Raw genomic sequence first — 27,258 nt, forward strand, 5'->3', positions numbered from 1 at the left:
CGTCCCTTTTCTGGCACAACCCTGAAGCAAATATTTTGGGATTTACAGTTCCACACAAATCCCGTTTCCATGGCTTTGTTTAAACATTTTTTTTTTTTTAAAACGAATGCAAGGAAAACATTGACCGGCATTGTGTTACCATATGTCAGGTAGGCATTACATGGGTAGTGCTTGGGTGTTCCTGTGCATACATCCATGTATTTTGACACAAACCCATATTTACAAAGACTTATAAACATAGGTTTGCACCAAACTAGTGAGTCTACCTGAGGCTGACATAACAAAGCAAAATATCTTGATTTCTCCTCGTTATTTCCTCTTTGCATGCATGATACATTCTGCAGCACACATACAAAGAAGAAATAGCCTCATAAGATATTTTTAGCGTGGCTTTGTAAAAAAAACTAATTCAAGGCAGCTTTGCGTTACTGTGTGGCAGGTGAGCATTACATGAATGTTGCATTGGCATTCCCGTATATCCACACATGTATTTTGTGTAAAAATTATATACACAATGGCTTTGTGTAAAAGAAGAAAAAAAAGAAAAACTAATGCAAGGCAACGTATTGCGCGGCCTTGCATTACTGTGCTTCAGATGGATATTATATGGGTAGTGCATTGAAGTTCCTTTACATCCACTTATGTATTTTGTGTACAAATAATATACACAGTCTTCTTAAGGCATGCACACTAGAATCTCGAGCTCTCGAGTTCCACTTCACTGTAAAACATCAAGAGTATTCCCTATTTATGTAAAGTGACATTCAAGCTAGGCCCCGTTAGCGAGTTCAAGTCTTAGAAGTTCCATGATGGCTTTGCGAAAGTTAAAAGTGGCTTCACGCTGTAGCATGTCAGTCAGAGCAGGCTCAGTATTCAGTCTTACCTGCTCTTGCTGGAGTGGGAGTTTGGAGTGCCCTGGCATGCGGCCCGGCAGAAGTGGAAGCTATGGTAGAGGTGGCAGGTGTCCAAACTAACCCTGGGCGTAGTCTGCGAAGTAGCGCTACGCGTAGCGACACGAAGTGCACTTCGCACTACGCGAGCTATGCGTAGCTTCGTAAACTGCGTAGTGCACTGTGCAAGATGCTGTTCGCACTGATTGCACAGTGCCAGATGAATGGCCGCACTGTGCAATAAGTGCAAACTGCATTTTGCACTGTGCAAGCGGTCGTTTTCTGCCGCTCGAGTAGATTTCTACTCGAGCGGCAGCCTTCTCAACGCAGACTGGTAGTTTCTCATTGCGAGCGGTCGCGAGCATACGCGACCACTCGCAATGAGAAACCTGACCTCCCCGCGTTGAGAAGCTCGCCGTGAATGAAGAAAAAGTCTCGCCGGGATGTCATTTTGCTTGCTCGCAGTCGCCAACTTGACGTTGAGGACCGCGAGCAAGCAAAAAATGACCGCTGCACTACACTACGCTACCCTACGCGTGTTTGCACTGTGCTACGTGCAATTCGCGTAGTGCGAAGTAGCGCAAACTTCGCAAACTACGTGAGCGTAGAGTAGTGCTTTGCCCAGGCTTAGTCCACACGCTCCTCCACCTACGTGGTAAGCCTCCCTGAATCCAGCGACAGGTCTTGGGTCCTCCGGGATTGTTAGGTAGGTGAATTGTTGCTCTCCAACCTCAGGTAATGAGTTGCTTCTCTTTCACGTGCAAAAAGAACAGATGATGGATGGAATGCGGATTAATCAAACATTCATCCCCCGTCACAGATCTGGGTAAAATCCATTGTTTTTTTGCACACCACGCCACTCCAGTTTAGACCCAGCCATATGAAAATCAGTCTTGACCCTGTTCCCCATGTCAACAGTCCAGCCCGAACTCCGAGGCCAGGTCCTCCCTGGACCAGAAACAAGAATCCTGGGACCGGTTTTGGGGGTAACTTGAATCTGGTGGTGTAGCGAGCACGAGACCCACGTCTGGGCATACCCTTCCCACTTAGGGCGACAAATGTGAAAAGAACAGATGATGGATGGAATGCTGAATTAATCAAACATTCACCCCCAGTCACAGATCTGGGTTAAATCCATAGTTTTTTTGTATGCCACGCCATTCCATTTTAGACCCTGCCATATACAAATCAGTCTTGACCCCATTCCCCATGGGAACAGTCCAGTCCCAATTGCCAAGCCAGGTCCAACCTGGACCAGAAACAAGCCTCCTGGGACCAGTGTCGGTGTAACATCCCTCATCAGCCAGGCTAGCTTGAATCTGGTGGCGTAGCGACCACAGAACACACATCTGGGCATACCCTTCCCACTAAGGGTGACGTGCAAAATGAACAGATGATGGACGAATGCTAAATTAATCAAACATTCGGCCCCCAGTCACAGATCTGGGTTAAATCCATAGTTTTTCTGCATGTCATGCCATTCCAGCTTAGACCCAGCCATATACAAATCAGTCTTGACCCTGTTGCCCAAGGGAACAGTCCAGCTGGTACTGCCAGGCCAGGTCCTCCCTGGACCAGAAACAAGCATCCTGGGACTGGTTTAGGGTTAAAACCCCTCATCAACCAGGCTAGCTTGCATCTGGTGGCATAGCAAGCATGGAACCCACGTCTGGGCATAATCTTCCCACTTGGGGCAACAAATGCAAAAAGAACAGATGATGGACGGAATACTGAATTAATCAAACATTCACCCCCAGTCATAGATCTGGGTTAAAGCCATCATTTTTTTAGCACGCCACGCCATTTCAGTTTAGACCCAGCCACATGCAAATCAGTCTTGACCCTGTTTCCCATGGGAACAGTCTGTCCAGCCCAGTTCCAGAATGCTTAGTTCCGGTCTGGGGAAGACCTGGCTTGGCAATTCGGGCTGGACTGTTCCCATGAGGAACAGGGTCAAGACTGATTTGCATTTGTCTGTGTCTGAACTGGGGTGGTGAAGTAAGCTAAAGAACAATGATGGATCTGTGACTGGGGGTGAGTGTCTGAAAAGTTTCAGTGCTCCCTCCATCATCTCCATGCGTTTGCTTTGTTTGTCCTAAGTTGGCAAGGGATGCCCAGACGTGGGTCCCTTGCTCACTTTGCCACTGGATTCAAGTTAGCCTGGCTGATGAGGGGTGTTACTCTGAAACCGGTCGCAGGATGCTTGTTTCTGGTCCAGGGAAGACCTGCATTGGCAGTTTGGGCTGGACTGTTTCCATGAGGATTTATTTATTTATTTATTTGCGGGTTTATATAGCGCTAGAATCGACTCCAATGGAGTATCTCTGCGCTTTGGATCGGGTTTCAGCTGATCATTAGCAGACAGGGAGAGCCGGCTTAGATGTCACTTTTAAACAACAAAGTTTTAAGCTGTTTCCTGAATTGCAAATGTTCGGGACATAGTCTTAAAGTTTGTGGTAGACTGTTCCACAGTGTAGGTCCCACGACTGACAATGCTTTACCCCCATGTCTAGCTTTTTTGGCACGGGGCACTACCAGCAGAAAACCATTGCTGGATCTCAAGGTCCTGGTAGGAGTGTAGGGAATGAATTTGTTTTCCAAGTACAGGGGACCTTGGCCATTTATACTTTTGTGGATCAGGCAACAGATTTTAAACTTAGTCCGTTGACGGATTGACAGCCAATGCAGTTTTTCCAAAAGAGGTTTAGAAGCTGTTCTCGGAGGGGCATTAAGGACCAGTCGGGCTGCTGTATTCTGGATCACCTGTAGTTTGGCCAACACTCCCTCATTTGCTGAGAGGAGCAGGCCATTACAGTAATCCAGCCGACTTAGAACAAGAGCCTGCACCAGGGTCCTTCTGGAAGAATCCGGCAACAAAGGAAGAATCTTACGCAACAGGCCAATAGTGTGGAAGCATACACCTGTGATATAATTGGTATGTTGCCTTAACACTAAATCCTGGTCAAGGCGTATCCCCAGATTTTTAACAACCTGCTTAGGTTCAGGAACCATACCCAGATCGGGGGGCCACCAATCGGGGGACCACAGTATTTTGGCCCCTCCAAACAACATAATCTCTGTTTTGCTGATATTGCATTGTAGGTAATTAGAGGACATCCATTGTCCTACAGCCTTCATGCCTGCCGAGAAAGAGTTCTTAATTTCCGTCGTGAGGGTTTTGAAAGGGAAGAGGAGCTGCGTGTCGTCAGCATAAGACACAGGAATAAAACCAAATTTGCGCATCACTCTTGCCAGGGGTGCCACATAGATGTTAAAAAGTGTAGGGCTCAGACAGGAGCCCTGTGGCACCCCTTTCGTGATTTCTACTTCCCTAGAACGGTAAGTACCCATGGTGACAGTCTGGGTACGGCCAGTAAGAAAGCTTCTCAGCCAGGCAAGGGCTTTGTTCTTCACTCCCATGTTCGACAACCGGTCAACAAGAATGTTATGTGACACGGTGTCGAACGCTGCTGACAAGTCAAGCAAAACTAAGATTACAGAGTAACCTCTATCTTGAAGCATATGTAGGTCGTCTACCACAGACAGAAGAGTAGACTCTGTACTGTGTTTTGGCCTGAACCCGGATTGTGAATAGTCCAGGCCACCCACATCTTCAACAAAGCCTGACAAATGTCTATTGACATGTTTTCCTGTCAATTTCCCCAGAAAAGGAAGCAGTGAGATAGGTCTTAAATTGGTAAGCTCGGTCCACGGGATAGATGTATTTTTCCTGATGGGCCTTACCAACGCACGCTTCCAATCCTTGGGAACAGAGCCCAAGTCAAGAGATAAGTTGACCAGTCCTTGAATCATGGGGCCAAGTTGTCCAGAAAGAATGGGCATAAGTTTGGCAGGTATGATGTCATCCGGACTACCACTTTTTATCTGGGTCATCAAAGCCAATAGGTCCGGGGAGGAGATTGAGGGAAAGGTGTCTAAAACTTGTGTATTAGGCACATGTTCAATATCATTAAAGACCTGACAGGGGACCATGGCAGTGGAGGCGATGTTAGAATTGACAATATTCTCATAAATCCTGTCTATCTTATTAGAAAAGAAGGACGAAATTTGATCACAAAGAAGTTGAGATACTGATTCAGAGCTTTCACAGGCAACTGGCTTCATAAAAGACTGTAGAACCTGATAGAGAACCCTTGAAGAATTCCCTGCCGCAGCAATTTGTGATGCTATATGGGTTTTACGTGCCCCACAAATGGCTTTGTGATAGATGGATAGAGAAGCCCAGTATTGCTTTCTATCCTTCTCCTGATGTGAGGTTCTCCATCTTTTTTCCAGCTTCCTAGAGGTCTGTTTTAAAATTCTAAGCTCATCAGATTAGGGTCAAGACTGATTTGCATATGGCTGGGTCTGAACTGGGGTGGCGAAGTGAGCTAAAGAACGATGATGGATTCAACCTAGATCTGTGACTGGGGGTGAGTGTCTGAAAAGTTTCAGTGCTCCGTCCATCATCTCCATGTGTTTGCTTTGCTTCTCTCACAGCTGCACGAGAGCCCTCTTACTTCACCACAGCCCCTATCCTGATATACAGGTTTGAGACAGCGCACACAAGAAAATAGCCCCTTTATTGCACAAGTCGACGGTCCTCTTCTCGATAGAGCAATGCACCAAATAAGTTTCGGGACCCTCCTTGTAGTGTGCACTTGGCCCACCCAAACAAATGAGATACCATTTTTATCAAGAGACCTGGGGGAATGCTGGGTGGTAGGAAATTTGTGCCGGCCCAGTGATCCCACAACTTTGCCACACAGAAATGTGAGGAAAATGTAATTTATTTTAGAAAAATTTGAGGTTTGCAGGGGATTCTGGGTATGAAAACTTTGGGAGATCCAGGCAAGCCACAAACACAGGTGACTCCCACGCAAAACCAGATAGTTTTGCAATTGATACTTTTGAAGTCTCCACAGTACATTTTGGACCATTTCCTGTCGAGGGCACTAAGCCTACCCACACAAGTGAGGTACCATTTTTATCAGAAGACTGAGGGGAATGGTGGGTGGGTGGAAGTTTATGGCTCCCCACGGATTTCATAACTTTCCATCACAGAAATGTGAGGAAAATGTGTTTTGTTTTACAAAGTTTGAGGTCTGCAAGGGGTTCTGGGTAACAGAATCTGGTGAGAGACACACAAGTCACCCCATCTTGGATTCCTCTGGGTGTCTAGTTTTCAAAAATGAACAGGTTTTCTAGGTTTCTATAGGTGCCGGCTGAGCTAGGGTCCAAAATCCACAGCTAGGCACATTGCGAAAAAAGGGTCTTCACACAGGAAAAATGGGATGTGTCCACGTTGCGTTTTGGACCGTTTCCTGCTGCGGTAACTAGGCCTACCCACACATGTGAGATACCATTTTATCGAGAGACTTGGGGCAATGTTGGATGGGTGGAAGTTTGTGGCTCACCACAGATTCCAGTACTTTCCATCCCAAAAATGTGAGGAAAACATATTTCTTTTACAAATTTTGAGATTTGCAAGGGATTCTGGGTAACATAACCTGGTGAAAGCCACACAGTCACCCCATCCTGGATTCCCCCAAGTGTCTAGTTTTTAAAAATGTACAGGTTTGCTAGGTTTCCTTATGTGCTGGCTGCGATAGGGCCCAAAATCCACAAGTAGGAACTTTGCCAAAAAACGGTCAGATTTCTGTGGAAAAATGTGATGCATCCACAATGCGTTTTGGCCGTTTCCAGTCATGGGCACTAGGTGTACCCACACAAGAGATGTACCAATTGTATCGGAAGACTTGGGGGAATGCTGGGTGAGCGGAAGATTGTGGCTTCCTGCAGATTCCAGAACTTTCCATCAGAGAAATGTGAGGTAAATGTGGTGGGGTTTTTTTCTCCAAATTTTGAGGTTTACAAGGGATTTTGGGTAATAGAACCTGGTGAGAGCCACACAGGTCACCCCAACATGGGTGTCTAGTTTAAAAAAACGTACAGCAGATTTCCATAGGTGCCGGCTGAGCTAGGGCCCAAAATCCACAGCTAGGCACATTACAAACAAGCATTTGCAGTGCAATAGGTCTCGCATTTATAAGAGTTTGAGCTACTGGCATTGTAAAATTACAATGCCTTTTATTTATGTTTTGGTTTTAAAACAAATAAATGGCATTGTCATTTACAATGACAGTAGCATAAACTCGCATAAAAGCAGTGTGTGGAGTGCAGCAGTGTGCGGCGTGCAGCAGTGTGAGGCGTGCAGCAGTGTGCGGCGTGCAGCAGTGTGCGGCGTGCAGCAGTGTGCGACGTGCAGCAGTGTGCGACGTGCAGCAGTGTGCGACGTGCAGCAGTGTGCGACGTGCAGCAGTGTGTGGCGTGCAGCAATGTTTCATGTAGCAGTGTGAGGCATGCAGTATTGTGTGGCGTGCAGCAGTGTGCGGCGTGCAGCAGTGTGCGGTGTGCAGCAGTGTCGTGCAGCATGCAGCAGTGAGTAATGCAGCAGTGTGCAGCAGTGTGTGGCGTGCAGCAGTGTGTGGCATGCAGCAGTGTTTTGTGTAGCATTGTGCGGCGTGCAGCAGTGTGTGGCGTGCAGCAGTGTGCGGCGTGCAGCAGTGTGCGGCGTGCAGCAGTGTGCGGCGTGCAGCAGTGTGCGGCATGCAGCAGTGTGCGGCATGCAGCAGTGTGTGGCGTGCAGCAGTGTTTCGTGTAGCAGTGTGAGGCATGCAGCACTATGTGGCGTGTAGCAGTGGGCAGCAGTGTGCGTCATGCAGCAGTGTGCGTCGTGCAGCAGTGTCGTGCAGCATGCAGCAGTGTGTGGCGTGCAGCAGCATGCAGCAGTGTGCGGTGTGCAGCAGTGTGCGGCGTGCAGCAGTGTGCGGCGTGCAGCAGTGTGCGGCATGCAGCAGTGTGAAGCGTGCAGCAGTGTGTAGTGTACGGCATGCAGCAGTGTGCAGCGTGCAGCAGTGTGTGACGTGCAGCAGTGTGCGGCGTGCAGCAGTGTGCGGCGTGCAGCAGTGTTTCGTGTAGCAGTGTGAGGCGTGCAGCACTGTGTGGCGTGCAGCAGTGTGCGGTGTGCAGCAGTGTCGTGCAGCATGCAGCAGTGAGTAATGCAACAGTGTGCAGCAGTGTGTGGCGTGCAGCAGTGTGGCGTGCAGCAGTGTGCGGCGTGCAGCAGTGTGTGGCGTGCAGCAGTGTTTTGTGTAGCATTGTGCGGCATGCAGCAGTGTGTGGCGTGCAGCAGTGTGCGGCGTGCAGCAGTGTGCGGCGTGCAGCAGTGTTTCGTGTAGCAGTGTGAGGCATGCAGCACTGTGTGGCGTGTAGCAGTGTGCAGCAGTGTGCGGCGTGCAGCAGTGTCGTGCAGCATGCAGCAGTGAGTAATGCAGCAGTGTGTGGCGTGCAGCAGTGTGTGGCGTGCAGCAGTGTGTGGCGTGCAGCAGTGTTTCGTGTAGCATTGTGCGGCGTGCAGCAGTGTGCGGTGTGCAGCAGTGTGTGGCGTGCAGCAGTGTGCGGCGTGCAGCAGTGTGCGGCGTGCAGCAGTGTGCGGCGTGCAGCAGTGTGTGGCGTGCAGCAGTGTTTCGTGTAGCAGTGTGTAATGCAGCAGTGTGCGGCGTGCAGCAGTGTGCGGCGTGCAGCAGTGTGCAGCGTGCAGCAGTGTTTCGTTTAGCAGTGTGAGGCATGCAGCACTGTGGCGTGCAGCGGCGTGCAGCAGTGAGTAATGCAGCAGTGTGCGGCAGTGTGTGGCGTGCAGCAGTGTGCGGCGTGCAGCAGTGTGTGACGTGCAGCAGTGTGTGGCGTGCAGCAGTGTGCGGCGTGCAGCAGTGTGCAGCGTGCAGCGGCGTGCAGCAGTGTGTGGCGTGCAGCAGTGTGCGGCGTGCAGCAGTGTGAGGCGTGCAGCAGTGTGAGGCGTGCAGCAGTGTGAGGCATGCAGCAGTGTGCGTCGTGCAGCAGTGTGCGGCATGCAGCAGTGTCGTGCAGCATGCAGCAGTGAGTAATGCAGCAGTGTATGGCGTGCAGCAGTGTGTGGCGTGCAGCAGTGTGTGGCGTGCAGCAGTGTGCGGCGTGCAGCAGTGTGTGGCGTGCAGCAGTGTTTCGTGTAGCAGTGTGTAATGCAGCAGTGCGTAATGCAGCAGTGTGTGGCGTGCGGTAGTGTGCGGCGTGCAGCAGTGTGCGGCGTGCAGCAGTGTGCGGCGTGCAGCAGTGTGTGGCGTGCAGCAGTGTGCGGCATGCAGCAGTGTTTCGTTTAGCAGTGTGAGGCATGCAGCACTGGCGTGCAGCGGCGTGCAGCAGTGTGCGGCGTGCAGCAGTGTGCTGCGTGCAGCAGTGAGTAATGCAGCAGTGTGCGGCAGTGTGTGGCGTGCAGCAGTGTGTGGCGTGCAGCAGTGTGCGGCGTGCAGCAGTGTGCGGCGTGCAGCAGTGTGCGGCGTGCAGCAGTGTGTGGCGTGCAGCAGTGTGAGGCGTGCAGAAGTGTGAGGCGTGCAGCAGTGTGAGGCGTGCAGCAGTGTGTGGCGTGGTTTTTAAATAACAAGAAAAGCGGACATCAAAGGAAGGGTGGGAGGGAACGAGCACATGGGGTGTGAGTTATAACAAAAGTTAATTGTTGTAAGAGGGGATGCAGGAAGTGAAGACCAGCGCGCGCTGGTGAAAGCAGTCTGCTGCTTTCAAGTCCGATGCCAGATGCCAGCTTCGCGCTTGAATGCCTCACATGCACTGGCCATAAACCGCATTCCTAAGGTCTTGTGCCCCTTACTAAATCTCTCTGAATGCGTGAGGCGGCGCACACGCAGGAAGTAGCTGATGGCAAATGGAATGCGCGTGCTTGTGCGCGTAACCGCCACCCGATCCGCCTGGGAAGCCTTTGGGAGCATTTTCGGAAGCCCCTACATAAGTTTTGCTGAGCGATCGCTTATGCGATAGCCAGGCGAGACCTAAAAAAGGTTCCGTTTTCAGTGGAAAAATGTGATGTGTCCATGTTGTTTTGTGCCTACCAACACAAGCGAGGTACCGTTTTCATCGAGAGACTTAGGGGAACACAGAACAGTAGAACAAGTGTTATTACCAGTTGTCTTTCTATGCATTTCTGCCTTCGAAATGTAAGTCAGCGTGTAAAAAAGAAGACACTTTGAAAAAGGCCCCCTTGTTCAGATGCTAGTATGGCTACCCACAAATTCAGAGATGTGCAAAAAACCACAGCTTCTAAACTCGATATCTTGTTCCCGTTTTGGAAATACATAGGTCTTTCTTTATACCCATTTTTCACTCTTTCTATTTTACCAAATAGTCATTTGCCAAACAGTCATGAGCACTTAGGGAGTGCACACAAGTCCTACCCCTGCTCTGGCCAGCCCCCTTTGCGACTTACTGCAATAGGAAAAATAAAATGTTAATTTTACGTTATTAGCATTTTATTTTCCCTTTTGAACAGTGGGGCGATACTCCTCTGCCTTAGCGAAGGAGCCGCCACTCATTAGCAAGCATAGTCTAGTGTAGATTCTGATTGAGAAGACTCCTCAAGACCTGGCTCTTCGAGCAGTAGCAGCAAACCCCCCCCCCCACCCTGATTGATTGATTGATTGATTAATTACAGGCCAGTTTGTAGTGTCTCTCGCTGTTCCTACAACTCCCCACTAGGGTAGTTTTTCAATGCCAAATAGTAATAATTCCTTCTGAAGGTCAATATTTTCTTGAAAGTGCTAGTTGGGACTGGAATTGCATATGCCTTTTTCTTTTGAGTTATGTTTGTTACCATTTCCTTCTCATCCTTGTGACACTGCGCGGCTTATACGTATTTTGATGTGGAGCTGATACCACTTACTTGAAAATTTATGGTGCATTCTTGGTGCGAGCATTCTTGTGGTACTGATTCCAGGGTGAGATGTCAGGTTGTGCTGGTGAATGTTAGGGTGGTTTAGATATAGTTATGCCAACAACAAAGAACATGAGAGAACATGAGAGATGTCTGCTGCTAAATGTGGAGGTGAGATTTAGGGGGGCGGTGTGTAATTTGTAAAAACACAAATATAGAGCCTCAAACTTTGTCTTAGGGTCCTATTGCAATATGCCAAGGTTACCGTAACCTTTTTCTTTTACTACCCTTCAATTGACTATTCGTGCAGGTTATGTTTTAATCTCTTTTTCTGCCTTCATCATTGTTTTCTTATCTCATGTTCTCCTTTCTTCCCTTTCGGTCTATCTATCTTGCTTTAGGTCATGGTCAGTTGGCAAAAAATGAGCCCCGAACTCCTAACATGAGTGCAGGTGGGTTAGGTTGAGTAAGGATACTTCGCATACGAGAGCGTTCTTACCTCTGGAGAGCCGAGGCAGCTAAAGCAATTACATCTACATGGAAATGTGCTGTATATGGAATATTATGCCTGGTTAAGTAGGTGGACGGTGGACTTAGTTTGTTCAATTCTTGGGTAAAGGAAGCTTTGCATTGACAAATGGCAACTTTGCTTGATGTATAACTTACAAAAGTTTGAGTCTTCTGCCTAAATCAGGAAGGTTTGCATGTATATTCGTGATGTGTTCAAATATGCTCATGATAGACCTGCTAAACATATACGTGAGGTGTTAAGATCTGACGTGACTTGTTGTAATGCCACTTCCTGTAAAGTCATGAGCTTGTGATGGCACTTCCTGTGATGCCATGCACAAGGTCAAAAGCTGTGATGTCACTTGCATACTGCCTAACTAGGTTAGTCCCCCCCATTCTTTTATAGGACTTATGCCCTGTAAACACAGATGTTGACACATCCTGCCTACGGATTTGTGTCGGAAGCTGCAGGGTGCCATGTGGCGACGCTGGAGAATTATTGCTGAGGAACAAGTTTCTGGATCATTCTGGCACCTGAAGAACATTTATAAGAAGAAGAATCCGCAAGAAGATGTATCCATCATAATATGAGGACTCCATTCCTGTATGCTATCATCACTAGACAAAAGAGGCGCTATTGACTGACAATACAAATATATAACAAACTCATGTCATGTATATAAATAGACAAACGTAGTTAGAAACCTAAAGCTTCATTTATAGAGCATACATTCAAGGCACCATCTTACAACTCCATCTCTAACCCCCTCTTAATGATTATTTTGAACATGGAAAATGTGTTTTATCTAATGTTACGTACCTTGCTAGTTTTTGATGAGAACTCAGCTTACTGTTCATAGCACAATAAATAAGTAATTGGTTGAAGACGTCCCTCTAAAAGTAAAATGTTGAATAATTAAATGATTCAGAATTTTGACAGCCAACAGAAATGCACTTTTCTGACTCTATAAAAGTAGTGAGTGACAAGATTACACATCATGATTTGGCAAAACTATTCAACATGGGTTACTTTTTCATTCCATGGAACCAGTTTATACAAACAATTAATGATAGAACAAAACAATTTAATTACGCTCCTTTGGGTTTGCTATTCAGTACATTAAACAATCATAAACAAAACCAACAGTTCAGACTGTTGCAACGCCTGGATCGTTGGAGGATACTTTGAAAGTAGTAAGAGTATACTGAAATGCAGAAGCAAACTGAGACCTACCATAAACATTGTCAGTTGGGAGGAACATCACAATGTGCTTAAAAGAATAAAATGGTCAACCAATCTCAGTCATAGCCTGCTAGACTATGTAGCTAGAAGGGAGGAAGAACCTAACCCAGTTCAAACTAAGAACATCATCCACCTCTGGGAAACTCTGACCTCTGACTTATTGGAACGTCTGGGCAATAACCATCATCCAAGAAGTCGCCAATTCCACTCTGATCCTCGCCGTGCAACATCGTGGTGCCTGTCACAGTGTAAGCGTGCTCTAAATAAGGCAATCAGGGCACAAAAGAAAGGCACTCATTTGTCAGGGAGATACTCCATTGCTGCTCTGCGAACAGACTATAAAAAGAAAGTCTGGGCCCACAAAAAACTGCAGACTGAACAGAATTGGTTGACTGTGTTCTCCTTAATTAAAGGTAATGACAATAGCAAGCTTTGGCGTTTCATTAACAGTCTGACCCCCAGAGGAGAGCAAAAGGAAAATAGTGTTGCAGGGAAAGTGTGGGAACAGTATGCCAAGGGGCTGTATACCTGCGAGTCAAATCAGGCCACTGCAGGAAGCCGTGCGTGGTCCAAGGTGGCGGCGGAAATTATCGAACCCGAAAGAGCTACGTCAGAAGGCGTAAACTCGACCTGCACCGGATCATTCACAGAAATGGAGGTACTAAAGTGCATCAAGGCCATAAGAACTGATGGCGCTCCAGGCCCAAACGGGATTCCGGCCCAGGTTCTGAAAACCGCCCCAGCCTTTTTTGCATCCAGACTCACCCCTTTATTTAACCATTCTTTTGCCACGGCAATGTTGCCATCCTCTTGGAAAGGTTCTATTCTATTCCCCATCCATAAAAAGGGGGACCACACGAACCCGGCCAATTATAGGCTTATAGCTCTCCTCGACATAGAAGCAAAGATATACGCCCGCCTTCTTCTTAGGGATCTGGAGGATTGGGTGGACAAGAACGGCATTCTTCCGCCCACACAGACCGGCTTTAGGGCCCATAGCTCCACTCTTGACAACATCTTAGCCCTTTCCTACCTCGCGAAGAAGGCCAATACGAGGAACAAACCGCCCCTGTTCTGCTGTTTCATAGACTACTCCACAGCCTTTGACCGAGTGAACAGGGGCCGGCTCTGGGCAAAACTTGACTCGTGGGGGCTACCACAGGCTCTGCTAAAAGCTATAAAAGCGCTCTATGAGGGCACCTGGGTCAAGGTGAAGCTAAGCCCCACAATAACAACTGAAAGAATTGAAACCAACTCGGGCCTCAAGCAGGGGTGCGTCTTGGCCCCCATGCTTTTCAACTTGTATACTGCGGACATGGGGACAGCTCTGAAAGATGCCAACTTAGCACCTCCAAAACTGGGGAGGCTCGTCTTGGGAACACTCCAGTATGCAGACGACACGGTGATCATGGACCACACTAGGGTGGGGCTCCAAAGAGCCTTAAGCAGTTTGGCCCTATACAATAAGTCAAATGACTTACGGATCAACGTGAGCAAGACCAAAATCGTCATTTTTGGCAAATACCCCCTCAAAAAAGAAGCTTCATGGTCTCTGGGGGAGCACCGTATCGTCACTGCCCCATCCTACAACTATCTGGGCACCTGGGTCTCTGAGAGTGCCTCTGCAGTCAAACATCTGAAGGAGCTTAAACCTAAAATTAACAAAACCATTCTGTCGTTAAGACGCTTATGCCACCGCTTGGACAGTCCCTCAGCAGAACCAATGTTGACAGTGCTCCGGGCAAAACTGATCCCTGCCATTGCATATGGGCATATAGCCTACCCTGGTGCATTTGACAAAGTGGTAAACGCGGCCCAAGCGAAAGCCTATAAGATGGTGCTACAGGCCCCTAGATACGCAAGGAACACTAGATTAAGGCTAGAAATAGGCCTTAAGCGACCGGAGCTGGTATTACTGGGGGACCTTTTAAAACTCTATATTAGAGTATTGAAAGCACCAGAACATTCGCTAAAGCACTCCCTAAAATCAATCTTTGATGAGGTGGGCTCCCCCTGGTACTCAAAGGTAGGACAAGCTATTGCAGCATTGAAAATCGAAAGAAGGAGTTTGCCCCTGCACGAAATTCCTTTCTCAGCCTGGGCCCAAGCAGTTAAGCGCCAAGTCCGGATCATCTCCTTTGGACTTGACCTTGCATCTCTTCGGCAAAATCCACTAACTCAGGCCCTGGACAAATCATATATTCCAGGTAAACCCCAACCTTACCTGCAAGATCCAGTATCCACTTGCGCGAGAAAGAAAATTTTGTATTTTCGACTTTTGGCCCTCAGAATCATGGACTTCAACCCCAAATGGGCCCGTACGGATGGCACCCTGGCCTGTCGTCTATGCAATTACCGCAGAGAATCCTGGCTACACTTGCTGTGCTGCTGCACAAAGCTGGCCAATGATCGCCATCGCTTGCTGCTTCCGATTTTACGGAATACGGACTATAGATCTTGCAGAGAGGCTTCGGACTGGTGCCTCTCAGTCTCCACGACCTGTTTGATAGCCAGAGTTGCAAAATTTATACACCAGGTAAAAATGGCACTCGACTCCCACTTAACGGCATTGTCTGTAAAGTAACTGGAAGCCTTCCGCCCCAGTTATCTAACCTGGGCTGGTTTAAAGACCCACGAAGAATCCATCTTTCGTCAACAGCCCTTGGTACATGAATTGACTCTACCGAACTTTCATGTGCCTCCCCTTATCAGTTGGGAAATACTGGTACAACCTATACATCACTCCTTTTAAAAGAACTCTGCTTTGGACAGCTAATCAGGACTAATATGTTAATATCTAACCCAAAGTGACTTTCACTTTTATGTGTGGATGGGACTTGTGAGGGGGTGAGTCGGGACGTTCATAAAGCTTCTTTTTTTATTTTTTTTTATTTTATCTTATACTGTAAAGATTTTAAGTAATCATGCAGTTTATTATTAAAATTGTCAAAAATTGTCATTGTCAGTTGCTATCAGAAGGCTTTTTCATCGCTCTCATATTTGATTTTATTTCACGTGTTCTGATTCTGCTTGTGCACTGCGCCGCTCGCTTTTAATGTTTAGCCTTGCAGTCATTCTGCGAGATTGTTATATCATAGGCAAATGTATTTAGCAAAGGGGTTTTAAGGGACACCTTGATCTCTCACCTTATTTTTTAATTTGTGCCTTTGTGTCTCTAGCATCTGCTCTCCGGTCCACCACAGCTCGTGCTGATTGTGTGGAGGGAGCGCTGACGCAATATCTTTCCTACACTTCCTTTTGGATATTAACGGCCGCCATCTTGTAACCGAGACGGTCTAGTCTCTCGCCACATCGCCTACATCACTGCATAAAGGGAGGGAATGGCGCTGACGCGCAGCGGATGCACGCAGCGGGCGCGCCAAAGGCAAGCCCGTCTGCACCCGTCCGCGCCTGACACGCGACCAGCGCCAGCCATGCTGCCAGTTTCTATACCGGAAAAACATTCCCGCATATCACCTAAAAGAACTGATATTAACAACATCAGAGGTCCGATAAGTTGCTGGAAATGTCAGGTACAGATACCTTTTGACGATCTTTCCAAAACAAGGGAGCTGATAAAAGAAGCCTGTCATCAGGCGCTCATTAGGGGGGGGCTTAATTAATGTACGTTCCTTAGTCAGACATGCTTTAGATATTAAAGAACTGATCATGGACAATGAATTAGATTTTTTATGCAATACAGAAACTTGGTTAAAGGAGGACTGTAATCCGGATATTGCGGTCGCCTTGCCCCCCAATTTCACTATGTGTAGGATACACAGAGAGACTTTACAATGGAAGACCTTTATCCTACAAGGGATAAAAGGAGCAGAAAATATGGGCTTCTGCTGTACTATAAATAACTCCTTTTGCTTTTCTGGGGCTTTGTTATATCGCCCTCTAGGTAACAGTAATCTCTTCCTGGAATCACTAGGGGAAGCTCTCAGTGAAGCATTGCTTAGATAGTCAAATTTTTCATTGCTTGGAGACGTTAACTTGCATTTGGAATGTAATAACAGCCCAGGAGTTTCATCTTTCCTGGAAATGGTCACCCTACTCGGCATGAAACAAGTCGTTCAGGGACCAACACATAGAGCAGAACATACTTTGGATGCTGTTTGTACCAACCTTACGTCACTTCAGATAGAAAACCCAATTCCGCAGGTGTGGTCTGATCACTGCTTTATTCCTTTTGCTATTTTAATACCTAATAAGGACCGTGCAGTCATGAACAACAACACGGGTGCACCGAGGTGGAAATGGGATTTATTAGCCGCTAATCCTTCCTTATCAGCAACAGCCAAGATACGGTTCCAACACTTACGGGGGAACCGGGAGAGGATTCGCATATGTTCCATAATTGGATAACATCTATAGGGAAGGAACTAGATCCCCCTAAGTGCTTTGCTCGTTCGACTAATAGAAAAATTCACAATGATCCTTGGTTTTCAAAAGAGCTGGAGGAACTTCATCTGCATTGTAAACAACTTGAACGCAAATGGAGAAGGGGATATGAAGTAACCAATTTGCAAACCTTTAAAACATTTAGGAAACAATATCATCTGGCTATCAAAATATCTAAAACAGAATATTTCCATAATCGAATAACTATGGCAAAGCACAACCAAAAAGAAATAGTCAAAATTGTAAAATCTTTTACAGATCCCAAAGCTTTACATTCGGAGATCCCCTCCGTCCCTTATGTTATGTAACGAAATTGCACTTCACTTTGAAAATAAGATCAAAACCATCCAAAGGAATTTTAAGACCCATAGCCCCCAGGACTTATCCGAGGGAAAGGTGTCAGACCATAAAATGGACAGCTCCATTCTTCAAGCCTTCCAAACTGCCTCATTAGCCCCAGACTAAAGAGGCGATACTAGCCTGCAAATCAGGCTCTCCATTGGATGCATGCCCCCGACTTTTTTACATCATATTATCGATGTTGTAAATCCTGTGATCAATAAGAACGTGAATTCCTCCCTAGCTTCCGGCATAGTACCGGACGAATGGAAATTTGCCGTTGTGAAGCCACTTAAGAAAAAACAGAATGTAGACTCATCTAATTTATCCAATTATAAGCCTATATCCCTGTTACCACTTTTGGGTAAAATCACAGAGAGAATAGTTTATAAAGAACTCTCTAGTTTTTCGGAGTCTACCTTGATTTTTCATCCCCGCCAATCTGGATTCCGCTCAAAACATTCGACAGAATCAGCATTACTCGAGATATCGGACACCTTGAAATTTATAACGGACAGTGGCAGGAAGGCAGTCTTGGTCCTTTTGGATCTGTCTGCCGTATTTGATACCATCTCGCATAATAACCTGCTAGCCAGACTGAGATCTTGTGGCATTTCTGACATCACATTGGCATGGATTACATCTTTCCAGTCAAATAGAAAGCAGGTTGTTTCTTTGGGATCCTTTCTATCGTCAGAACGTACAGGTATTACAGGTGTCCCACAGGGGGCATCTCTTAGTCCACTTCTATTTAACATGTATATGGCCCCACTCATCTCGTTGATCTCGACCTTTGGGATCGAAATTACATCTTATGCTGATGATACCCAGCTGATTCTGTCACTGGAAGAGAAATCTACGAAAGCCGAAGAAAATTTTAAAGCTTGTTTTACGGCAATCATCAAATGGATGAAAAATAATCATCTCTGCTGTAATACTGACAAGACAGAAATCCTTCCGATTGGAAAAAACAACTCTTTCCAACCAAAGGATTGGTGGCCAGATGATACCGCAGCCCCCCCATCAACGGTGGAGTTTTCATAAAACCTGGGAGTTTGGTTTGACTCTTCCCTTTCTTTCAAACCTCATGTCCTAAAGGTAACAGGGACTTGTTTTGGTCTTATCAAAACATTGAATTTTTTTTTAACTTTATCCCGCTTGCAGCGAGGAAAACAGTAGCAGTGGTTCTTATATTATCACGGCTGGACAACTGTAATAGTCTCCTGGAAGGGATAAATAAAGCTACCCTGAGGAGACTACAAGTAGTACAGCATGCAGCAGCCAGATTGGTCCTAGGGCTTCCTCGTAGAGCGTCAGTCTCTGCCGCCCAGAAGACCCTTCACAGGCTCCCGATCCATAAAAGAAATTTGTTTAAACTGCTGTTGACAACGTTCAGAGCATTTCGCCGTTTGGGTCCTGTATACCTCTCTACAAGGTTCAAACCATATATCACTACGAGGACACTTAGATCTAGCTCTGCAAATTTACTTAAAGTGTCTGGCTTCAAATTGTCAACTAAAGGAGGGAAATCGGCAACGGTATTGGGGTCAAAGGCCTGGAATTGTATGCCAAAGGAACTTAGAGCGATAGAACTGGAAGAGCAGTTTAGAAAGGCCCTAAAGACTTGGATCTTTGGAAAAGCAGATGCCTGCTGTCTGGCCCTTTATCTCACGAGCCATTTAGTCAGTGGTTCCCAAATTTTTAATCCTTTTGAGCGGGATCGAGTCCCCCTTTTCCCATATAATGCTTTTTCAAAGTTATATAATTTGCGATTAGACGTGTTAACCACTGATAGTACACTGGTGGCGATGGATCTAACGAGGCTGATGTTGGGGTAAGGCGATATATTGCCATACTTCTAAAAATTAGTTGTTCTCCGGGCATCCCTTGGGTCTCCTGATCTACCTCTAGACAAATCAGGGCTGATGAAAGGTTTATATCCCTTCTTAGGACCTCTTTAAGAAATTTTGTGTTGTCAGATTTTAAAGTATTTAGTGTAGTACAGGACGCCAGCATATGATCTAAATCCGCCTGGGGCAGCGAACATCGAGGGCATAAGGTCCCCTTCCCAGTTCCCCATTTAGCGATCTGTTAGGCTACAGAAATAAGAGAAGCCATTTTTCCTTTGTTTGTACATGTGTTTAAGGGGGGGAAGACCACCGGAATTATGGTCGCAGGCAAAAATAATAGTTTAAAAAAAAAACATAAATCAGCACTAGACCTCGCATCTTATAGGCCAATCACATTAATAAATGCGGTTAGTAAAATTTACTCCAAAATATTAGCTACCAGTTTAGCCGGGGTAATTCATTAAGTCATATCCCCAAAGCAACATGGGTTCATCCCGGGACGTGACACCATAGATCACATAAGAACAACCATTTCACTTTTTGATGCAGAACAAATTTCTGGAAATCCTATGGCACTCATTTTACTCGACGGTGAGAAAGCCTTCAACAGAGTTTCCTGGCCGTTTCTCTGGGAGTCTCTGTCGAGGGTTGGGATAGGCCAACATTTCATACAGGCATTTAAGATGCTGTATATTCAACCAACCGCAAAATTATTTATAAATGGCACACTTACTGACACCTTTAGAATAACTCGAGGCACACGTCAGGGGTGCCCTAGCTCACCTCTGCTATTTGCCATTTATATCGACTCCTTCTTACGCACTTTGGAACATAAACCGAGGATTAGGCCAAAAATCAGTCAAGGTTGGGAAACAAAAGTATTGGCATATGCCGAGGACATAGCGCTTGTAACATTCAACTCGATAGAATCTATGGCAGAGGTAGAGCGAGAGGCAACAAGATTCGGCCTTTTGGCCGGGTATTCGCTAAATCGAACCAAAGCCCAGATTATTTGCAAAAACATTACCATCGGTGACGACGTGAGACAGGTAGAAAACGCCACTTATTTGGGGGTAGACATTACTGCCAATATTGAAAAGTTAGTCGAAGTAAATATCGACTCCATGATTGATCAAATAAAACCAGAACTGAGGTGACTACATAATCTGTATCTTTCAATAATCGGAAGATGTAATATAATTAAAATGCTTGTTTTCCCTAAGATCTTATATCTTATAAGAGCTATTCTATTAGAATTTAATCCCAAATGTATAAAGAAGATCGAAGATACGTTTTCCCGGTTCATTTGGTCTTATGGGAAACCCAGAAGAGCATATAGGTTCCTTTCTCTACCAAAGGATAGGGGTGGTTTGGCCCTTCCAAACATTAAACTTTACTACTGGGCAACTACTCTTCTACACAATCATACCCTTTTCTCTGACAAGCCACTAGATGATTCACCTAGCCATATCCCACACCTATAGAATTAATAATGGGTAATTAGGCTTGGGGATGGGCCTGGAGATTCTTGAATGACTCACTACAAAAAAGTACGCTATAAAACGCTGGCTGCGGGATATAAAATCTTGAAGGCAGTCCGGAAGATGCTAGGATTCGGCAGTCTGAATTATTATACCCCGATCAGTAATAACTTTAACTTGCCTGGAATCTTTAAAGACTCCACAGTCAGGAGATGGATAGACAAAGGCCTATCCAAGCTTGGAGATTTTTATTCCCTCACCGATATAATCACTTTTGAAAATCTTAAAACACAATATGGACTAAATTGGAAAGATTTTTTTAAGTATTTACAAATACGTGATTTCCTAAGTAAGAAGGGTGGAGGCCCAATAGGATTCTTAAATAATTCCATTATAGATAAACTAAGACAGAATAATCAATCAATTGGAATGGTATACAATTCTCTTAACTCCCTGATGACGGATGATATGGGACATCCGGCTAGCAAATGGAAAGCAGAAAATGACATTTCGGAGGATTTATTTCAATATTCCACCGAACTAGCACAGAAGCTTTTAATACCAGCACGACTTCAGGTGCAGTATTATAAAACTTGCTTTTCGCTTTATTACACGCCAAAAAGGATCGCTAAATGGGGAACTGGGAAGGGGACCTTATGCCCTCGATGTTCGCTGCCCCAGGCGGATTTAGATCATATGCTGGCGTCCTGTACTACACTAAATACTTTAAAATCTGACAACACAAAATTTCTTAAAGAGGTCCTAAGAAGGGATATAAACCTTTCATCAGCCCTGATTTGTCTAGAGGTAGATCAGGAGACCCAAGGGATGCCCGGAGAACAACTAATTTTTATAAGTATGGCAATATATCGCCTTACCCTAACATCAGACTGGTTAGATCCATCGCCGCCAGTGTACTATCAGCGGTTAACACGTCTAATCGCGAATTATAACTTTGAAAAAGCATTATATGGGAAAAGGGGGACTCGATCCCGCTCAAAAGGATTAAAAATTTGGGAACCACTGACTAAATGGTGCGTGAGATAAAAACAGTGGAATACGATATCTCAGATACACCCTAGAACATTTAAGATCCATTACACAATAACACACTTAGATAGATGGTCGACCCAAGGGAGGATTTTTTTAAAATGTGCATGAGACTATATTATAGAAATGTTACAGGTTTGATTTAACGCCCTTTTTACTCCTTTTTTATTTTATTGTTTCGTTCGTTATAAGTTCATGGGCCTTAAAGACATGCAATGTTATGAAAATAGAATCTGTAACTATATAATTTATCCTTTTATTTTAAACATGCAAACTAAGGTCATTGCGTAACATTGAAATCATACACCAATAAAAATATAAATAAAGAAATAAAGAAAGGAATACATGTTTATCTCCTGCAGGAAACACATCTTCCACATACAAAGGGGATAGAATTGCAGAAAAGATGGAGACAGCTATTATACCACACAAGTTACTCAGCCTATGCTAGAGGTGTCTTAACCTGGAGCTGTCTTTGGGTGCTGTTACAAGTCACTAGAAAATTCACAGACAATGGAGGGCGATACCTCATTACAGTGGAAGACTAGGCGGTAGGGACACTGCCTTTGTAAACATGTTTGCGCCATTCTACGAGCAGGCAGCGTTCCGGACTGAAAAATCTAACCACCTCGCAGTACTGACACACTACTCAATTCTGGTAGACAGCGTCATTAACTGTATTTTAGACACAGAACTTGACAGGTCACATCTATGAGGACGAGAACTTCCCAAGCAGGACAAAACAGGGCAAGCTATTTTCCTGGTAGACTAACCAAGCAAGGAGAAGGAGCCCTATTCTAACATACAAACTATGCACAGAGATATGGTGCATTCACAAGCTGAGACCAATGAAATGTCTGAGAGCTAATATTCGCGAGAGGGAGCACAATAATGTAGGTCACAAGACTAATAGCTGCCAATCTTGAGAAGGGCCCAAGACTCTTGTCTTCGCCATGCCTTGGCTTTTCGACCGAAACATCAGAGGCATGGGTTTTAGGTAACCGGGGCTCCCAGATCCGTATGGACTCCTCAGGATTGCCCACTCCAGCTTCCCTGTCAAAAAGAGCAGTCAGTACACATGGCACAGCTAAATCAGCAGTGGTGGCTGGTGATAGTTTGAAGTGGCGGGCGTAAATAACTGTCTTGAATGCCATGTGACGAGTGAACCGCTTTTATACAATTCTTGAGACAAAACAATTATCATAACAGCAGGGTCAGTAACCCACTGAACTGCCTTAACAGAAACAATCAGAGTTAAATACAAACATTTCTGAAAGTAAGAACGAGAGGGGCTAGTAGTGGAGAAACAAATCACACCTCGTATTGAAAAAAGTATATAATCTAGTGGGCATGTAATACATTACAGGCAAAAACAAAGAATCAGTCAAAGAGATGGTGCCAAAAGGATAATACAATAGCCTACTAACCAAGGTGTGAGTGCAACACATGGCGATGGCCCATGTGTCAAATATATCCAAAAAGAATATCCCAGCACTCAACAATCAAATGTCAACCAAATAGGTAATAATCTGTCCAAAAGAAAATGTATTGAAACAAAGATTTCATTACTGATGGAGCGTATTTCAAAGATTTCCAATCAAGGTCTCTTTTCACAGGTTCCGTCTTTCAAATTTAGAATCCTTTGATAAACAAGTTATATTAATCGAATTTGCAAAACAATGATTGCAGCCTCAATATGGGATGAACAGTTTAAGTCCATCCAATTCCTGGTGTTTTGGTAACAGCCGACACGAGTTTCATCACACAGTGACTTTTTCAAGGCTGAATAACAGGAAAGGACATACATTGAGGAATATTAGGGATCAACTGACTGGTTGTCAAAGATGTAGATTGTAAAGAAGATCGCACCAGTCATGATAAGTGTGCTGGAAAGGAACGTCCACAAGAAAGCGAAAACAAAGAAATGTCAACTATAGAGAAGATAAACCGCCAGTGCCATGAATTCTCCCACGAGTAGTAAAGAGTAATAGGCATGCAATAGAAATGCAACAGGTAGTCCCCTTGCTTGTATTATTTATGATAGGTTGTCTGGAAGGCGGGTAAAGAAGAAGAGCCGCAAGAACCGTGAATTTCTTCCACGAGTAGTATAGAATGAAAGGCATGCAAAAGAAAGTACCCTCGTTTGTATTATTCACAATAAGTTATCTGAAAGATCAGCCAAGAGAAGTGACACCAGCTGTGAAAGTGAAACATGAAATAAGTTAAAAAGCTTGTCTAACCTCAAAAAATGGTTCCAAGGTTGTCAATCGCAGTAGGTAGATATGAAGAGTATACTGTTTAAGAAGGCCATTCATATACCGGTCTCGCACTCATGGTATGACTAAGAAATCAAAAGGAAAAATAAAAGAAAACAAATAAGTAAAACATAATGTCCATGTGGCCAAAGCCTGTAAGGTCTTAAACAACTAAGGAAAGACACTTACAAACTAAGGAGGAACTCGTCCTGTTGACGCAAAAAACAAATATTTTGTCTTGCAAAAGTGGATCCTCCACTTCATGTTCAAAAAGCGATGGAATCCTGAGAGTATTAACAAAAGGGGGAAGTGAGAAAAGTATCATAAAAAACGGTGTGACTAATATCGCACATTCCTGAAAGTGACAAGCTTTAGATATTTGTACCCGGAAGACTAAAAACAAATGTAAGAGTTGCTGTTATTGATCAACCAATAAGGCAGCATCAAAAAACGATTCAACAATTTAAGAAAAGTTCGAATTTAGATGTTTTTATACAACAACAAAAAATACTCAGATACAAGCCTTACTTCAAAACTCCAATGTCTAAAAGAGTTGAATATCATTGAGCAGAACTAGCTCTCATTGGGAGATGCCTCAGAAAAGCGCAAAAACCCTCACTTTAAGGTTTTTGTTTTTAAAGACTTTATTGATTTTGTGAAAATAAAAATAACTCCAAATTTGAGCAGAGTGTTTTGCCACTTCACCTTTACTAGGTAGGGGTGCAGCAAGCTTGGATGGTTTCAATATTAAGTGAGGCCTCCTGGCCACAGAAACACATCCAGTTGTACTTAATGCACATCAGGACTGATACACAGAACATTATTTCAAAGTTTCTGGCACAGCTTCTGAACAGTGCATCCTTTTTAGGATTGTTACCGCTCATCTATTTATGACCCGAACAGCGCTCCTTGCACTTTTAATTTGTCTTCCACAGTGATACTCACCATGTCCTGCTTCAAAGCCCATTCCGCGATCCTCTCACCGAGGCATGCTGAGGGACCAGCCCTTTCTCAGAGCCCTGAGCCATATGCTATTCCACCGTCCACATGCTGCATGCAATTCAGTGCAGTGGAGTTTGCTACGTGTGGGCCAGCCCAGTCCACACAATCCCAATGTTGCTCTTTAGAATAAAGAGTACTAGACTTTTATTCAAAGTATATGAGAATTGGGATTGGTTTGAGCAGGGCAACTCAATGCTCTATTGGAGACGAGAGACCTGCCGTCTTGGTCTCCCAGGATATCTCTGATATGGTGCTGGTCAAAGACCTTTAAAGTGCGCATGTCAGATTCGGCTTGCCACAGCTCTTGTCCAGCCAAACATCTGCACTTTAATTCACGGCAGCCTTGTTCTCTATAGGAACTACAAGATGAGGACCACACCTCCTCCACTACACAATGGTAACTGTGCCAGGAGAATAAAAATTTACAAAACAGACAGAATCGATCAGACGTTGCGTGGCACCTCCTGGGTAGAAGGGCAAAGCTCTTTTGCCCCTATAGATGAGCCACTGCTGTAAATCAGGCATCTGTTACCTCGTCTATAGACATTCAACCCTCATCATCATCATCCTCCCTGTTGGAGGTCATTCTGTTGATGCAGAAGACTTTACGTGGAATCCTGGAGACATCAATGTTGGTAAGTTCCAACCAATGATCCCAATCCAACCATTTGAAAGAAATTTATACTGAGCTGCTTAAAGTTAACAAATGTTTGCCAACTTTAATTGGGCCCATTGGGGGAAAGTTGCCGGTAGTATGCTTGCACAATACTGGTTATAAAAGCCAGGCGAGCAGTCACCAAGGTTTTGCTAGTAGCTTGGAATATATACCCACCTGTCCAATGTTATTTAGAAAAAGGCGTTATACCTATGATTGTGTCAAATTCTCCTCAAATTATTACCTTTCCCAAGAGGATGGGAAAAAGCTCATGTGAAATCCTACCCCACCTCCTAGCAGTGTGGCAGTAGTGTCAGGCTTAGAAGAGGCTTTAAAGCAAGGAATAAGACTATCTATTAGAAAGTGTCAGGGTGCAAACAAATCAACAATTAAAGCAAGATAAAAGTTTTGCCTCGGGTAGTTCAGAAGCAGAAAAGTCAACTAGTGCTTTGGCAAAGAGAAAAAAGTCATTTCCCAAATAGAAAAGGTCCCAACACTCAAACCCATGACTCACTTTTTACTGTTTGATATAATACACAGGGGGACAAAACAAAACAATTGCATCTATTGGACAGATCCATGATACTGTCTATTTTCCTACCAAGTCCATCGTTTCTGGGATCTCTTCTGGTGATTTATTCCATGTGGTATCGGGAAGGAGGGGAGGGAACTGATGACCATAGATTTCATATCACCTTTGATTACAAATATGGTATATTGTGCCAAAAAGGAGCTCTTTGGTACCAGGCTGGGTATAAATGGTTCCAGCGGAGCTTGAGTCATATGAGAGAAGTGCCAGCTCCATCCTAAATTACCATGGAGGGTTAGCTCTGAAGCAGTTGGAAGCTATTGAAACTTAACCCACAATGAAAGGGGCTATGCCAAGGAGCAACCAGTTTTACTATCTGACTGACCCACATCCCACTGAGAACCGGACGGTTGTAATAGCAAATAATAGGGCACCTGATTATAGAAGGCCAATTTATAGTTAGGAGCAGAATAATTTGTACGCTCCATTGCTGCATTTCCAGGACTTCCAAGATTGGGGTGAATTGGGATGAAAGCCATAGAGAGGGGAGTTCTCTCGATACCTGGGAATTCTAAACTGGAACATTTATGGACAAAAGAAAATTTAAAGTAGAGGTCATACTTATGAACTATTACGTTTATATCATATTGTGTTCCCTGAGGAATCCTGGTTGTGAGAGGACAAAGTTATTGAGGGTTTTGTAGCAAGGTACCAAGCGGGGGAAAGGTGGGTTTTGGCAAGTATTCGGACATTAATATCCTCCAGGAAAATTAAGAGGACAATTGATGTAATCCACTTGGCTAGTGCAGTGCAAATGTTAGTAGTGGAGCTGTGTGTGAATGGCAAAGAATGTTAGCAGTTTATGTTGATAAATCTGTATATTCCCAAATATGAATCCCAGAGAATGAATAAATGTGTTGTGGGTTTTGATCAAGCATTCTGTAATGCGCTGGGAAAATTTCCAGATGGAATTTTAATTATTGTAGGTGATTTTACTGCACAACTGTTTCCAAGGTACTCAGATGAAATGTTGCAGGATGTGTTAGAACATTATAATGTTCCATCAGCCACATTCCCAGTAGGTGTGATTAATAAGGAGGGGGCAGCACTTGGTCAATGGTTGCCAAATAATGGGCAGCTCTGTTTGAATGGCGGCTTTGAGAATGGTACCCCGCAGCACAGACCTAGAGTTCAGGTCACCATCGCAGCTCTATTGACTATATATTTATTCCAGCTAACAGAACAGCCTGTACATGGACTTTACAGTAATGGATCACCAGGGAAGCAACAACT

At 44.9% G+C, this 27,258-nt stretch overlaps 1 protein-coding gene across 2 annotated transcripts in view; it reads right to left on the reverse strand.

The window, feature by feature from the left end:
- Nucleotides 1-27,258, reverse strand: part of TTC38 (tetratricopeptide repeat domain 38) — a 508,844-nt gene that overhangs the window by 49,292 nt on the left and 432,294 nt on the right. For both annotated transcript variants that reach the window (XM_085652408.1, XM_085652407.1), the window contains one exon: nt 11,978-12,051. In XM_085652408.1, the coding sequence (XP_085508534.1) occupies nt 11,978-12,051 (74 nt within the window). The remainder of the gene's footprint in view (nt 1-11,977; nt 12,052-27,258) is intronic.

Source organism: Triturus cristatus, chromosome 4_1, assembly GCF_964204655.1.
Source record: "Triturus cristatus chromosome 4_1, aTriCri1.1, whole genome shotgun sequence".
Lineage (NCBI taxonomy): Eukaryota > Metazoa > Chordata > Amphibia > Caudata > Salamandridae > Triturus > Triturus cristatus.